The sequence below is a fragment of the Trichechus manatus genome, unplaced genomic scaffold (genome assembly GCF_000243295.1).
Source record: "Trichechus manatus latirostris isolate Lorelei unplaced genomic scaffold, TriManLat1.0 scaffold00026, whole genome shotgun sequence".
Classification (NCBI taxonomy): domain Eukaryota; kingdom Metazoa; phylum Chordata; class Mammalia; order Sirenia; family Trichechidae; genus Trichechus; species Trichechus manatus.
Window position 1 is genome coordinate 973,696 of NW_004443962.1, and position 15,593 is coordinate 989,288.

At 37.8% G+C, this 15,593-nt stretch overlaps 1 protein-coding gene across 2 annotated transcripts in view; it reads right to left on the minus strand.

The window, feature by feature from the left end:
* Positions 1-15,593, minus strand: part of FGF12 (fibroblast growth factor 12) — a 587,132-nt gene that overhangs the window by 182,015 nt on the left and 389,524 nt on the right. For both annotated transcript variants that reach the window (XM_004373566.3, XM_004373565.3), the window contains one exon: positions 925-1,028. In XM_004373566.3, the coding sequence (XP_004373623.1) occupies positions 925-1,028 (104 nt within the window). The remainder of the gene's footprint in view (positions 1-924; positions 1,029-15,593) is intronic.

The following is a 15,593-nucleotide window of genomic DNA, read 5'->3' on the forward strand; positions in this document are numbered from 1 at the left end:
GTTTAACAGCAATTATTCAAAGCAACAAACTTTTATCTTTCTTTTTCTTATTTTAATTTTTACTTTTAAAAAAATGAAGTCTGTAACTGAACATTAAGAACTGTTAGGACTATGACGCATGTAGAATGAAAGCCTATTGTTTTGACCAAAAATTTATTTACCTGTATTATTTTCAGCAGAAATGATGATAAAGTAGCATCTGATTGCTACCTAATTTTCTCAATTTAGATTTGAAAGAGGTGTTGGACAACATGGACTCCAGCCCCCTCATTTGAAAGGTGCAGAAATTAAGCAAAGAGAGGTGATTTGCCCAAAGGGACATCTAAATAGTAATTAAAATGCAAATAAAAAGCCAAATATTCCAGCGCCAAATCTATATCTCATTCTATAAATCCACATGCCTTGGAAGTGACCTTGGAATCTGACATATTACTACACATATTTATTAAATGCAGACAAAAACAAAATCACTTCTGAAAGTTCTTTCTCCACAATGCAACAGAGAAGACTCTTAGACAATTTAAAGAATTTCTCTTGCAAACCATCCTCTGTGCTTGAAGGAGAGGTAAAGGGAAAAAAGAGAAAATGCCTCACTTCTCGAATTAAACCAAAATATAAAATTCAGGAGACAGATTACCTTCCAGAAGTCGAAGCTAGACAAAGAGAATTTATATCACGTGAAGAGTAACTGGCTCTTTCTCATGCAACAAGACACGGACTTTAATATTCCAAATTGTAAGACCTTCATAATAATCCTGAAACACTGGGGAATAAATTTTAAGAGCAAGTCTGATTAGGTCAGAAAATACAAAATGACTTCAACTTCTAATTTTCTTCCCTTAAGTAACGGTTACTCGATTACCTTTCAATGCCAGGTCACAAGCAAACACGCGCTTGCACACACACCCATCACAAGGTACTTACTGAGCTGTAGAGATAGCCTTCACCATTCATGGCCACATAGAGGCTGGCCTTCACGCCTTGGATGGCCACCACACGCAGGCCCACAGGAATTAGATTGAAGAGAGCTTGAAGAGAGAAAAGAAAACAGAGAGGAAAGGATCAGTGACCTTTGGAACGAATAATCTTGCTTCTTAAATTGACTCGTTTAGAATTAAAACCTAACAATGTAAATCGGACATGTTGTCAGGAGGGACCAGTCCCTGGAGAAAGACATCATGCTTGGTAAAGTACAGGATCAGCGAAAAAGAGGAAGACCCTAAATGAGATGGATTGACACAGCGGCTGCAACAATGGACTCCAGCGTAACAACGATTGTGCATGGCACAGGACCGGGCAGGCTTTCATTCTTTGGTGCACAGTGTCACTATGAGTCGGAAACAACTCAACGGCACCTAACAACAACAACAACAAATATAAACGGGTGGGGAGAGAGAGAGAGAGAGAGGCCTACAGTGAGAACTAGCTTCTTGTCTCTGTACACCATTAAGTACCTACGTGACTTCTCACAAACTCTCAGCTCCTGTTTTACAATCTGTGACAAAGGGGTTAGACGGTGGCCTAGGGGTTAAGACCTTAGCTGCTAACCAAAAGGTCAGCTGTTCGAATTCACCAGCTGCTCCTTGGAAACCCAATGGGGCAGTTCTACTCTGTCCTAGAGGGTTGCTACGAGTTGGAATTGACTAGATGGCAAAGGGTTTGGTTTCATTTTTTTTAAGGCCCCCACCTGGATCTGAGATTCCAGTATCCCTACTCCACTAAAAAATTTTTTTTTATATATTTTTTTTTAATATAGTGCATTATAAAATACTTTTTTCTAACAAACAAAGAATTTGTTCCCAAAATTCTCAATGTAGAGAACATATCTGCAGTTGTAATAATAAAATAAAATAATAAAATAGTAATAAAACATGATCTCTATAACACGCGCCAGACCTCCTGTTCAGTCCTGTCCATGTCGCTCTGAGCATTGTCTTGAGCACAGAAAATCAACGCAAAATCACTAACGTGCTGTTAGCAACACTGGTGGCAGGAGAAATTTTCTCATGATATTTCACTTTTTTACATGTAAATGTATATAGACAAATAGATGACTGACAGATAAACTATAACGGGTATTATACATAAAAACCAAAAAACAAAACTCACCACCATTGAGTCGATTTTGACTCATAGCGACCCTATAGGACAGAATAAAACTGCCCCCCATAGGGTTTCCAAAGCTGTAAATCTTTACAGAAGCAGACTGCTACATCTTTCTCCAGCAGAGTAGCTCGTGGGTTCAAATCTCTGACCTTTTGGTTAGCAGCCAAGTGCTTTAACTGCTGCACCACCAGGGCACCTTATTATATATATGTATATGTGTGTATATATATATGTGTGTATATATATGCGTGTGTGTATATATATGTATATAGATATGAAAAACCTTTAAAATGTAACTTGGGAAATTTAATTCAACATCCTAAGATGAAAAGGGGACAAGCTTGTACTTTTAAATATTTGGGTTAACCATCACTGAAAATATTCAACAATCTAGATGTCCACTTGGAGAAAGAATTTTTGCACTGAAAAGTAGATAACTAAGATAATCTTCTACTTGTCTTCCAACGATGGATTTCTATGAATTACATATTCCTGGAGCGATTCCAGTTATTGTTAGGTTTACAAAATGAGCATAAGCATAAAATAAGCCCCTACCCTGAAAGAATTTACATTACATACAAGGAAAAAGCAATTGTATAGTTAGGTTCTATAGACGGCAACGTAGACATGAACTAAATATCTCATGACTGCATGCATCACTAAATATCCCTGCAGTTCACTTTAATATCCTGACTTAGTTACACGTTCTTGTCCGCCTTCTCTGCTGACAAAATGTCTGTCAGTTCTGGTCATGTTCTCAGTTTTGCATGTAAGATATACGTAAATTAACGTCAAGGCTACCATCAATCAGGAATGCCTCTATTTTTCTGGGCTTTTCTCAACTTTGGAGTCTTGGTGGCGCAGTTAGAACTCAGCTGCTAACCAAGAGGTTGGTAGTGCGAACCCACCAGCTGCTCCTTAGAGACCCTATGGGGACAGTTCTACTCTGTCCTATAGGGTTGCTATGAGTCGGAATCAACTCGACGGCAATGGGTTTTGGTCTTCTCAACCTAGGATAGTAAGCTACACACACACACACACACACACCCCTCAACTTAAACAAAACAAAGCTTTCAGTCAAATGTTCAACTGATTGCTGTTGCAGTAGGTCAAACCTTAGACCACAGTTTCGTAGAGCTGGATTCTATTCCAAGCTGTTTGACATTGGACCAGTCTCTTTGCCTTTCTGAAAGTCATTTCTTCATTTGTCATAAACCTTCAAACTGAATCTTAGTAGATGCTTAAGAATTAATTGCTGGCTCTGTTTGAATCTGAACTGTTTTAGTTCTTCTGACATTCTCAGCACTGTCCTTGTGCTACTAAAATAACCAGAGAAGTACAAGACTTTAAAGTCTAGTTGGGCAGAGAAAACTAAGACGGATAGAATAATCTGAAACAGTGTCTGATTCGCTTCTATAATTAAATGTAATATATGCATTTTCTATGCTATATTCTCCATGTTACAGAAGTGCAGGAAAGTGGGAGATCTGTGTGGCCTGAAACATTTGGGAAATGCCCCACAAAGAAAGTGGGAACCAGGCTGACACTTCAAGAATGGACAGAATTTGAGTAAGCCAAGAACAGAAGGACATTTCAATGAGGCAGGAAGTTAGGTGGTTCTGCAGGGTAAAGTCTGTATGCAGGAAGGGACAGGCACATTGGAGGACCTGAGTCATATTGGGGGGAAATGGGGAAGGGCACCATGTGCTTAAAGTGGGATAAATGACAGTCTGTCACTCTAATCTTAGAGATTCTAGATTTTACCAAATGGTCAACAAGAAGGGTGGCATATAAGATTAGAACAGCAAGACAAATTAAAGGAACAGGTGAAAGACTTGCAGACAATGTAGTTTCTAAACCCAGTGACTTTGAGCCACTCAGTTACCCTCCCTGTCTTAGTTTTCCTATCTGTAAAACAAGAGTGCTAACTCCTACCCACTGCACAGAGTTAAAAGAAGAATCAAATTCATTATCATGTTCTTGAAAGTGTTTCATAAACAGAGATATATTCTCTTTACATTAGTTAATGTCGGATTCTTCTGTCTGTCAAATAAGGGTACCGAAGGCCTGAGGCAGAAAACTGACATACTGTCTCAGTAATATTTATGGAGTCATATTCAGCAGCTTGCTTATTACTTTAAAAAAAAAAACTTGATATTTTTATATACTTAATTTTAAAAGTGCTGACAAATTCATTATTGTATTTGATCCTGATAACCACAAATACTATAAAGACTTTAAGAAAAAAATTATCCTAATTTTTAGAAGAGCAACAGGTTCAGAGAAGTAACCCAGTTGAAACTGCATATAAACAAAGATTTTCTGGCTCTCTGTGGTTATCTGTCCAAAATGTAATGTTTCCTCCTTTTTCCCTTTAAAGCTGAATTTTTCCTAACATCCATTCTCACCTGTTCCCAAAGTAACAGATGATTTAGCTATGTTTCCCCACATACTCTATATATAGGTGTGGCTTTGACCTAAGTACTAGCCAATGGGACGTAGGCAGATGTGACTTTAGAAGCTTGAGGAATCCTTCCATAAAGACAGCTTATGGGTGCGCAACCCTGGGCTTCATTGCTGTTTGGATGGGGAAGTGGTGGCTGAATCATCTCAAACCATGAAAACAAGGACTATTCCCATGGGAGCGCAGGCAAGGAGAGCTAGAAAGAGTAGGGTCCCTGAGGGCTGTGTGGAGCAGGGCATTAGTCCAGCAGTCAGTTAGCTATATCTGCCTTTTCTGTGAGAGAATGAGTCCTTGTTATTTCAGTCTGCACAGCACATAGACACCTCTAATCCTAACTGATACAGATTGTTAATGATAGTGGAATTACTGGGTAAAGTACGAACTATGAGGTAAGGTGCTTATATATATTGTAAATAACAGCAGCTGGAAAAAATTGGTAAGGTGCTTATATATATGGTAAATAACAGCAGCTGGAAATATTAGGTTCAATGACAATCCTTTTGAGAAAGAGTGATTAAATCCAAAATCCCGTATAATGTTTTTCTAAAGATTTCCCCGGACAAATGCTAAGAATATTAGTCCATTTAGGTGACGCAGAAGGAAAAAACAGAACTATAAAATTTTTCCCATGTGAGGAATATGAGAAAACTGCAAAGTCCAGGCAGGGGCAAAGGCAAGAAAATTTTTGTGAAAGTTTTATATGAACCCTAAGGTAATAATAGATTTTAGACGGTATGTTTTGGGAGAGTTACCAAGTCCATTAAAAAAAAAATTCAGTAAACAATTTTGAATAGAACTTTCAGTGGTAAAAGCTAAAAACTATTCTCTTTGGAAGGGTCCTCACTTGCCTCTTAAAAATCTCCCCAAATGGCAAATGACTTACTCTTATCTTTGATTTATCTTCAGTGTAGCAAACTCTGCCTCCCTTTCCCCGAATCCCGTCTCTGCTCAGTGAATCTCCAGTCTTTTCTCCATCCTCAAACCCACTGCCCTCATTCATAATAACTGGGCGACTTGACCCCACAGTATTCTTCAAGTTGCTTCCCTTGATTCCTGCTGTTTCCCTGCTTACAAACTTCTAGTGATTCCTGGCTATCTACAAGGTGAAGTTCAAACTCTTTACTATGGCCTTTAATGCTCTTGACAACCTGGCCTCCACCGACATGTGCAGCTTATCACCTGTCACACATCCCATCCACCCTAACCAGCTTCATACAGCATTTCCTCTTAAGTTCCCCCTTCATCTTTTTCCAGCTGGATTTTTTATTTGTTTGCTTTTCCTTTTGTCCTCTCTCTGTTTTTGGAAAGTCCATCTTGCCACTTCTTAACCTGATCTTAACCTCTTTTTCATCCTTTAAGGCATACGTTATTCAACTCTTCCACGAGTCTTGCCCCAACCTGACAGAGATAGCTGTTCTTCCTTCCAGAATTGTTTGCTTCATGGGCATATCTCCATAATGACATCTGGAACATTGTATTAGAGTTATTTGTTTAAGTCTGTCTCTCTTCCTATAATGCAAGATTGTAAAGGGTACATCTCCGCAACATCTAGCCCAGTTATATGTACGGAACATTTATTTAATAAATGTTATTGATTATAAGGGCCATGAAAAGACACATTATTTCCAGGAATTTATATTTCCTTTTGGAATAAAAGTGTTGTTTTTTTTTTTTTTTTTAAGATAAGAATGAAATTAAAAACTCAAAACATCTCAGCCTAATAATCAAGGTTATATATAGACGCAATGTACATTTCTACCACGTGGTACCATTCACTCTAATGCATTTATTTACTGCTTCTAGGAATTTAATCTCCCTCCTCTTACCTTCTGGGGCCCTGGTGGCACAAGTGGTGATGTGTTTGGCTGCTAACCAAGAGGTTGGCAGGTCGAATCCACCAGCTGCTCCTTGGAAACCCAATGCGGCAGTTCTACTCTGTCCTGTAGGGTTGCTCTGAGTCGCAATCTACTTGACGGCAATAGGTTTGTTTTCTCCTACCTTCTAAACTCCATGTTTGTGCTTACTTCATTCCCTCTTCCTGGAATATTGCTCTCCCCATATCTTCATACTGAGACTCATGCCCTGCTTCAAAAGACACACTTAGTCCCAAGTTCTTTCTCTTGCTTCTCAGCTTCCCTGTCCTGGATCTAAACTGTATTATCAAAATTCATAATTTTCTTCCTTAAAACAACTCTGTGCTGTTTTCCCTACTGACCAAAGTTGAGGTGGGTTTACTGTGAAACTAATGAAACTTCAGTTTCATAGCCCCTAAATTACATGGGATCCATCCAAGGCGCTGGGAGGGGGCCTACCAGTGTGCACTGGGATTAATAACTAGCATCAGTTCAAAGATTATTCACCAGGGTAGGTGGGGGATAGACTAGAAATGCCCTAAAATCTAGCAATTCATATATGAAAGAAAATCCCCCAATTTGAAAATAATCCTAAACATTTACATGAAATTAACAGTTGTGATTTTCTTTTATTGTAAATTATGAGCTGTGAAGCTTAAAGAAACTTTTCTAAATTATAACAAAGGAGTAACTTCAACCTTGCTACAGGGATGGCTGAATTATCTTTCTATTTTTTCCACACAAAATGTATTGTAAAGCCATTGTCATATGGAAGATGTTCAGAGATTATACAGCTAAAAATAATAGAATAGTGATTTATTGACTGGCATCTATCAGTTAAGTAATGAAAGTATTTTGCTATTTCTCTGGATTTTAAAGTCTTCACGGTAGTTTCAGCTTTTTAAAATTTTATATTTTTGTGATCTATTTTCTTACTCGAAATGGTCCCTTTTGTACCTAAATTCCATTTTGTAATTTTGGATTGATTATTTCAAAGGGGACCTCCAAATTACCCTACAAAACCCGTCTGTCTCAGGTTGAAATTTAGGTAGAAAGACAGAATGAAAGAAACATAGTACACGAGAAAGGAAAAAGTAAAGATATATTCACTGAATGCTTACTTTTTTTGTCAGGCATTATGCTAGGCATCTTGACGTGCAAAATGTCATTTTACATCAAACTAAATATCTGACTATTCAGCTTCATTTCAGGGCATAAAAAGCTCTAACTTCTCTTTTGGGTACAAAGTGAATGAAAAGTACCACCCTAAACTATAGGAGAAGATACTCATACAGCACCTTGTGAATACCTCTACTATTTCCCTGATTCAAAAAGTGTTTACGTATTCCATAAACATTTATTGAGCATTTACTATACACCAAATGTTGTGTTTGGTCTGGGGAAGTAGTAACGAACCCAACAGACATGATCCCTGGGACATACACCTTCATCTGTTAATCTTTCTGAAGATCCACCTCCCCGTTCTGTCCAGCAATTTGAAGGCATTGGACACTTTCGTGTTTATTCCCATTGCCTAGCATGGCATCTGGGTCTTAGAAGCTGCTACTCAATCCTCCCTGAATAAATAAATGAATGAGGGAGTGTTTCTCTTTAAGCTTGCTTATTCATAGCTTTTCTAGGTCATATTTCCATAATTAAACATGTACGAAAAAAACTGAAGATAATATTTACCATACATAATCAACACAGAATAAAATTCAAATATGGAATCTAAAGAGAAAACCAGAAAACCTATATGGTAGAAAGTCTGAGATGGCCGAAGCACAGGCTGCATGGGGCTGGGGTGCTTGGGGGAAGACGGCAGGGCTGGAGGGAATGAAGTGGAAGAGAAGAGATCTGTTATAACTTAGACATCTTGTAAAATTGCACTGGATCAGAGGGGAAAAACAGCTTTGTAAAAGTGCTATGTTTTTAGTCAACTTATTTGCTACTTGTCTATTATCTTTACCAGATTATTTCAGTGACAAAAAGGTAATAACCAATCCAAAAAAGAAAGTCCTTAATGTTACAATCAACGAAGTTGCAAAGAAGAGGGAGAAAAAAGAGAGAGAGACAGAGAGAGAGGTAAAAAGAAAGAAAAGCTCATGACAAATTCAACATTGTAACATGTAAATCTAGTATTATTCCTATAACTTCTAAGGACAGAATCCTTATTGCTTGTAACAATGAACACATTTACATCATAAAAGAGTACAACTGTATTTTGACCTTCCAGGTTAATTTTGTAGAATGGACAACAATAAAATGAATTCTATGACCCATTAAAAACTAAGAAAATGGAGATATTCAGGTTCATAAAGTGGGTAGTACCAATATCAGATTCTCTTGAAAATTCAATATCATTTCTCATAATATCAATCACTTCAAAATGTTCTCAAAAAAGGTATTTTGTTAGAGTGTGAATAATGTCATATCCTACAAAATCTTAACCTAAAAAATAAGTTGGTACCAGGTTATCTTCTCCTATAATCCTATAGTTTCTTGCAATCATATTTGTGATTGTTATATTTTTAATAATATTTGCAGGCCATTCAGTTGGTTTTCCTTATTCATGAAATGTGTATTTATTTCTGGCATTTATTTATCATTTACTGAGGCCAATTGTTCCACTGCCCTCTTCTCAGTAGGAAGATACTTTTTCTGTTGAGTAGTCATCAAACTAGCTTTTAAGTCCTCCAACACAGGAGTGGTTCCATACATTTATTATTCCCTGATCCTAATTCTACAGCATTGTATACACAGCATTTATCATGTTGCTTTTTCATATGTATTGTTTGACTGAGTCTCCTCACAAAACAGGGAGTCTTCAAGAGTATGGCACGTTTTATTTTTTTTGGACCCACAAGCATTGCATAGTAGAAGCCTAAACAATTGTGGTTGCAGAATTTAACTCTCTAAAACATATCCTACAGAAATTAAGGGACAGGTGTGATTTTCCTCTGTCTTTAGCTTTAAAGTCAAGGACTCAAGACCAGGTTGAGGACTGAACTTTAGTTCTGAGGACATAGCTTTAAGTAGGAGGTTTTAAAATTAAATACCTTTGTAATCTTGGTGACTCTAAGTAATTTAACCTCTCCAAGCCTCAGTTTCCTTGTTCTGAATGCTTCACTGGGCTTTTGTGAAGATCAATTAAAAGAATAAATTTTTAAAAACGCAGTTCTTAAACTATAAAAGTAAAATACAAAGTGCCATTATTCGTGTTGTTGGTTTCTATTTCCAAATCTAGAGCGGTCATGATGGGGGTGAGGTGGCAGGGTGATCATTATACCATATTTCAACTAAAACTTCTTAAAAAGTCTTGGGAGAAAATAGCAAGGTATTTCATTTCTATATCAAAGACTCAGTAAACAAAAACAACTATATCTTTAAAATAAAACAATGTAAACAGTGCACAAGGAGCCCTTCTGGGGCAATGGCTAAAAGCTTGCCTGCTAACCAGAAGGTCGTCCGTTTGAACCCACCAGCGACTCCACGGGAGAAAGATGCTGCAGTCTGCTTCTGTAAAGATTACAGCCTTGGAAACTCTCTGGGGCAGTTCTACTCTGTCCAGATAGGGTCGCTATAAGTCAGAATCAACTCAACAGCAGTAGGTTTGGTTTTGGTTTTTTAAACAATGCAAAAATCAACACACTTGAGGGTATGCTAAATCAGTGCTTTCAGTCTGATGTCCTATTTTGTACATAACTGGATTGGTCAGATAATCCAACTTAGTGATTTAGTTTCTCCACTGAATTTACTGACTTATGGAACTCATTAGTGGTCTGGGGCTTAGTGTCTAAATTTTTCTTGTAGGCATAGGCTGACAGCAAACAATGTGGATTTTCAACATAGTGAAAATGAGCACCATGATGATCCTTTTTTTTAAATAAAAGCTTGTTGAAATGTTTCCCATAGCTCCGGTAGGAGTCCTGCCACTGGCTTTTAATCCTGATAATACCCTACAACCTTTCCCACGATACTTCAGAGACATTCAAAAACTTGCATAGTTAACAAGTGAGTTCAATGTGATTCTTTTTTTTCCCCTTTGAGATGAAAAATGAAGCATATCATTATCGATAATGAAAGCAAATGCCTGTCATCACTCATCCTCTACAGCCAATTTGTCTTACACAGAAGACTTGTCTCACAGCCCATTTGAGGACTTCGGTGATCAGCACAGGTGTCAGTCCATAAGATCAATGGGAAAAAACATCCTCCAAGAAATCCTGATGTTTGGAAGCTTTCAGATCTGTATCTTCCAAAAAGCATACATCAAACACTATGTTGCAAAAAATGGTACTCTGGCCTATTGGGTTTATTTACCAATCCATCACATATATCCCAATCGTTGTGCTAAGTACTTATAATACAGTGGTGAAAAAGACAAACATAGCCCTGCCAACATGGTGGCTAAAGTCTAACATAGAAAAATTAATTCCATTCCCGTAGCCATCTTCACACATGAGGAAACAGAAGCTCAAAAATACGGTTCACAGGGTCATAGAGTCTTCTAGTGAAGAAGCTAAGATGTGAACCTAGGTTCTGATGGCGATAAAGCAATAAAATATCATTGCTCTTAAAGCATAAAAGAGAAATTCTAGTAATTACAATCCAAGTAGTTGTAAATAAAGTGAAAAAAAAAAAATGGAACAATAGTAAAGAAATGTGGAGGCCTTAGAGGAATTTTTAAGTCACACAGGGATGTTCCACCTAGAAGGTGCAAAACTTTTCTTCTATCATTACTCACACACAACACAAGCAAACTTATTTGAGATGGCTGAGATACGCTCCACTAAAGCTTTGTACTTTGTTATTGTTCATTATCAAAACAAGAAAGCACTTTTGTCAATTTATACACACAATAAGGGTGAACATTTATATTTAAATACAGTTGAAAGTCAGTGGAAAATCCACAAATGGAACATTCATGATTCTATTTTTAAGTTATGTTGAGGCCCAAATGTTACACTTATTACTCATGATTAAAAAAAAAAAAAAAAAAAACCTCAATCCAAAAATATTAAGTTAATCTATAGAAACTAATATATTGGTTTTTTTTTCTCTTTTTCGAAATGGACAAATAAGATGATGATTTTGTCCTTACTATTCTCTTCTACCTTAAAATCTCTCCCTCAGCTCATCTCTACTATAATCCCTAGTTGGAAAATGCTTCTAAAGTACCACATCTCACTTGTCACTCAATTGTAATTGCTCAATACCTTATATCAGTTCCCTGTTTCCTATAAAATAGTCAGCTAAGGCGTTCTAAAATATGGCCATGTGGTAATTCCTTCAACCAAACTAGTGATCTCATTTTCCCCCATCATGGCAGGAGCCTTCTCCACTCCACTATCTTCTGCCTCCTCATCTGAAATGCAATTCTCCTCACTTGGCTTATTTTATTCCTATTCCTCAAGATTCAGTGTAAAAACCACCTTCACTGAGCACCATGGCTTTTGGAGACCTCTTTCATCTCTGAAATCTGGTGATTCTTCTAATCACTGGTAGTACAGTGCCACCTTATATTGGTAGGTTTTGTTTTACATAGATGTCCAACCTCCCCTACTGCTGTGGGAGTAGCTAGAAGGCAGGATTGTATCGGATTCATCTTTGTAATCCAACATAACTAGGACGCAGTTGGCCCTCAATATGTTGATGTTAATGAAAATGAAGCATGCATATGGCAGGCATATGTGCAATTCCAATCACTTTTTTGTAGCTGCCTGGAACAGTGCCTTAGCAAGTCATTTGAGGCTAGGCAGCAGTAAATGTTGTGAGATTTAGGGATGTCTGTCATGGACACAGGAGGGGGACTTGTGCCATTTTTTTGCCATCTCCAGTGCAAGGGTATCCTTTTACAACAAAATATCACAAAATATCCCATAAAAGAACAGCAATGTTGTTTTACTGTCCTTTAAAGTAAATGTTCTATTGTATAATTCTGTCTCAAAAGTTCGAGAATGCAAATTTTGAATTCAGACTTTAGAAACTGAAAAATTCCAAAGATAATTTAGTTCACTGGGTCACAAACTTTGCTGCATATTACAATCCTCTGTGGGTTTTTTAAAAATTCTGATGCCCAGGCCACAGCCATACCAATTAAATCAGAATCTCTTGGTATTGAACCTAGGCATCAGTATTTTTTAAAATTGCTCAGATGATCTCAATGGGCAGCATTGTTAAAAATCTATTTCATATTCAGTAGGTCTGGGACATTTCTAATAAACATCCAGGGGATGCTGATGCTTACAATCAGTGGACCATACCTTGTTACTAAAAATGTGGGCAGCCTTGGCATTCCCTGGAACTTGTTGGAAAGGCAGAAACTCAGGCCCCATCCAAAACCAACTGAATCAAAAATCTGAATGCTAACAAGATCCCCAGGTAATTATAATCCATTAGGTAAAGTAGAGGGTCAGTGAAAAAGGGAAAGACCCTTGATGAGATGTACTGACACAGTGGCTGCAACAATGGGCTCAAGCATGACAATGATTTTGAGGATGGTGCCAGACTGGGCAGTCTCTGTTCTGTTGTGCATAGGGTCACTATGAGCTGGAAATGACTTGACGGCACCTAACAACAACAACCAAGTTGGAGAACTGTTGTAGAGCAGTGGTTCTCAAAGTCCTGTCCTATGAACTTGTTAGAAATGCAAACTCTTGAGCCCCACTCTAGAACTTCTGAATCTGACTCTGGGGGTAGGGCCCAATGATCAGTATTTCAGCAAGCCTTCCAGGTGATTCGAATGCACACTCAACTATGAGAAGCAATGCTCTAAAATAAATCACTGCGCTTACACTTGACTGTACTTGGGAGTCACCTGGGTTATTTTAAAAGACTACTGACACCCGGATTCTATCCTCAGAGATTCTGCAGATCACATCTGGACATCAGGAATTTTTTAAGTTACCCAGGTGATTCTAATGTGAGAAATATTTTCAGAGTCACTGTTCTAAAGAACGTGGATATATCAGCAAGACGGATCATCTTCTCTTGCATCTTGGAAGGACTTTCCCTGCTCAGGTCATCAGGAGTGTCAAAGGACAGAGAGCAAATCTGGGCTCATTCTAACCCCTGAGAGGGAAAGCCCAAGTGCAGTGGGGTTTAACCCTGTCCAAATTAGACTTTGATCCAATTTCCCCAGAGGATGAGAAAGTTGAGTCTAGGGCCTAAAAGAGTGCCAATGCTGCAGATGTGGTTGATAAAAGGGCTTGTTGCACAGTCTTTAAAGCTCTGCTCAAGTCCTACATTTTACCTGCAATGTCCCTTGATCATACTTCAGCTAGCGTAGCTTTCTCCTCCTTCCTTTCCACAGCACTTCCTCAAGCTTTTATGTATAATCCCCATTTTGCAGATGAGAAACGATGGCATCAAAGCACTAAGCAAATTGTCCAAGTTTATACAGCTGTTAAGTGGAGACATACCTATGAACATCCATGACTGTATCTCTCTAAAATACTATACAACACACCACCTCCTCCAGCATTGGGATTGAGCCCTAGGATCTACTGAAGAAACAATAAAAATGGCATCTGCCAATCCAAGTAAGAGGGAATAAAGACAAACTTTCTTTAGGATACGTTTTTAAATTCAAATATAATACTATAGAGTGAGCTTAGTAATGCTGTACAGACATATTTTGACATGAGTATGTGTTCTACATTCTGTCTCTGTGTCAGAGGAAGCAGATGTACTAAGAGCAACCTCACTAGATCTTGGCTGGATGCCTGCTTTGTACCACTCTATCTAGAATAATACATGAAAATATACACACACACAAACATGCACATCCTACACACCTCAAAGTTCCCAAGTCAGGTATCTGAACCAGGTAGCCAGATTATTTAAGATCTTTACAATCATTGTATAATGGTTTACTATTTTCAAAAACAGTTTTTATTTATAGCTTGAAAACATCAAATTGGAAAACAAAAATCCCCTGGAGTTCAGTGTTTAGCCTGTCTAAAGTAAACCACCGTAATATTTTATAAGAAGACCATATTCCTTCTGAATGCTTTTTAAATGTGTTGTCAGAAGAATGCAGACTTATGGTTTAATGGAATGTTTATTATGCATTGGGAAACAGTCACCAGGAAAGACAAATGGGGGATTCAGTGGAAAGTGGGTGGAGACACCGACTCTGGAACTAAAGTCCCTGAGTTCAAATCCCAGGCGTATAATTTATTAACAGTGTGATGTTGGGCTAATTACTAACCTTCTTTAGGTTTCTCATCTGAAAAATTGGAATGATTATGGTATTTATATTATAGGGTTATTATGAGAATTAAATTTATAAAATTTTCAAACTGAACTGGACACTTAGAAAGTGCTCAGTGAAAATTAGCTATTATTATCTGATATGCTCCAAACTCACAGACTCATAAAATAATGCCTCATACATAGGGAACCATTTTACTTTTCAAATCCTTCATTGAAAATATATAGTTCTTCCTTCATGCTTACACGTAGTATGCCCTGTAAAACACTGGTCCATATGAGCATAAGTTTATGAGTTATCCCCTATGTAGTTGGTGGCTAGTGAATGCCTATCTGAGCCAGCCACATATAACAAATCAAACTGCCATTAATTACAACCCACATTAAATGTGAGAATGTAGGCAAATTCAACAGCCTCTCAAGCAATAACTTGATATACAAGAAAGAACAAAATATCTGGATTTTGCAGAACAAGACTCTACTTACTAACCTTGAGCAAGTCAACCTGCATCTCAGAGCTTCAAAATCAAGTGACTTCAGGGAAGATTTAATAATTTCTGGAGCCCTGGTGTTGTCGTAGTTAAGAGGTAGGCTGCTAACCAAAAGGGCGCCAGTGCAAATACACCAGCTGCTCTTTGGAAACCCTATGGGACAGTTCTACTCTGTCCTATAAGGTTGCTATGAGTTAGAATCAACTCAACGGCAATGGATTTGGTTTGGTTTTTGGTTAGTAACCTCCAACTCATCACAACTCTAATACTCTCTCCGGCTACTTCAAGAACTCCAACCTTTCCCCTACTTTTTTTCTTAATCATAAAAGACCTGAGTGTATATTTTATTTTTCCTGCAAAATAAGCTTAAATTTAACCGCTGGACCTAGTTGAAGAATAAAAGCAATGGCTCCCTTTCTTATGGGTAAATGTAAGTTTTACATACTTTCAGAAAACGATGAG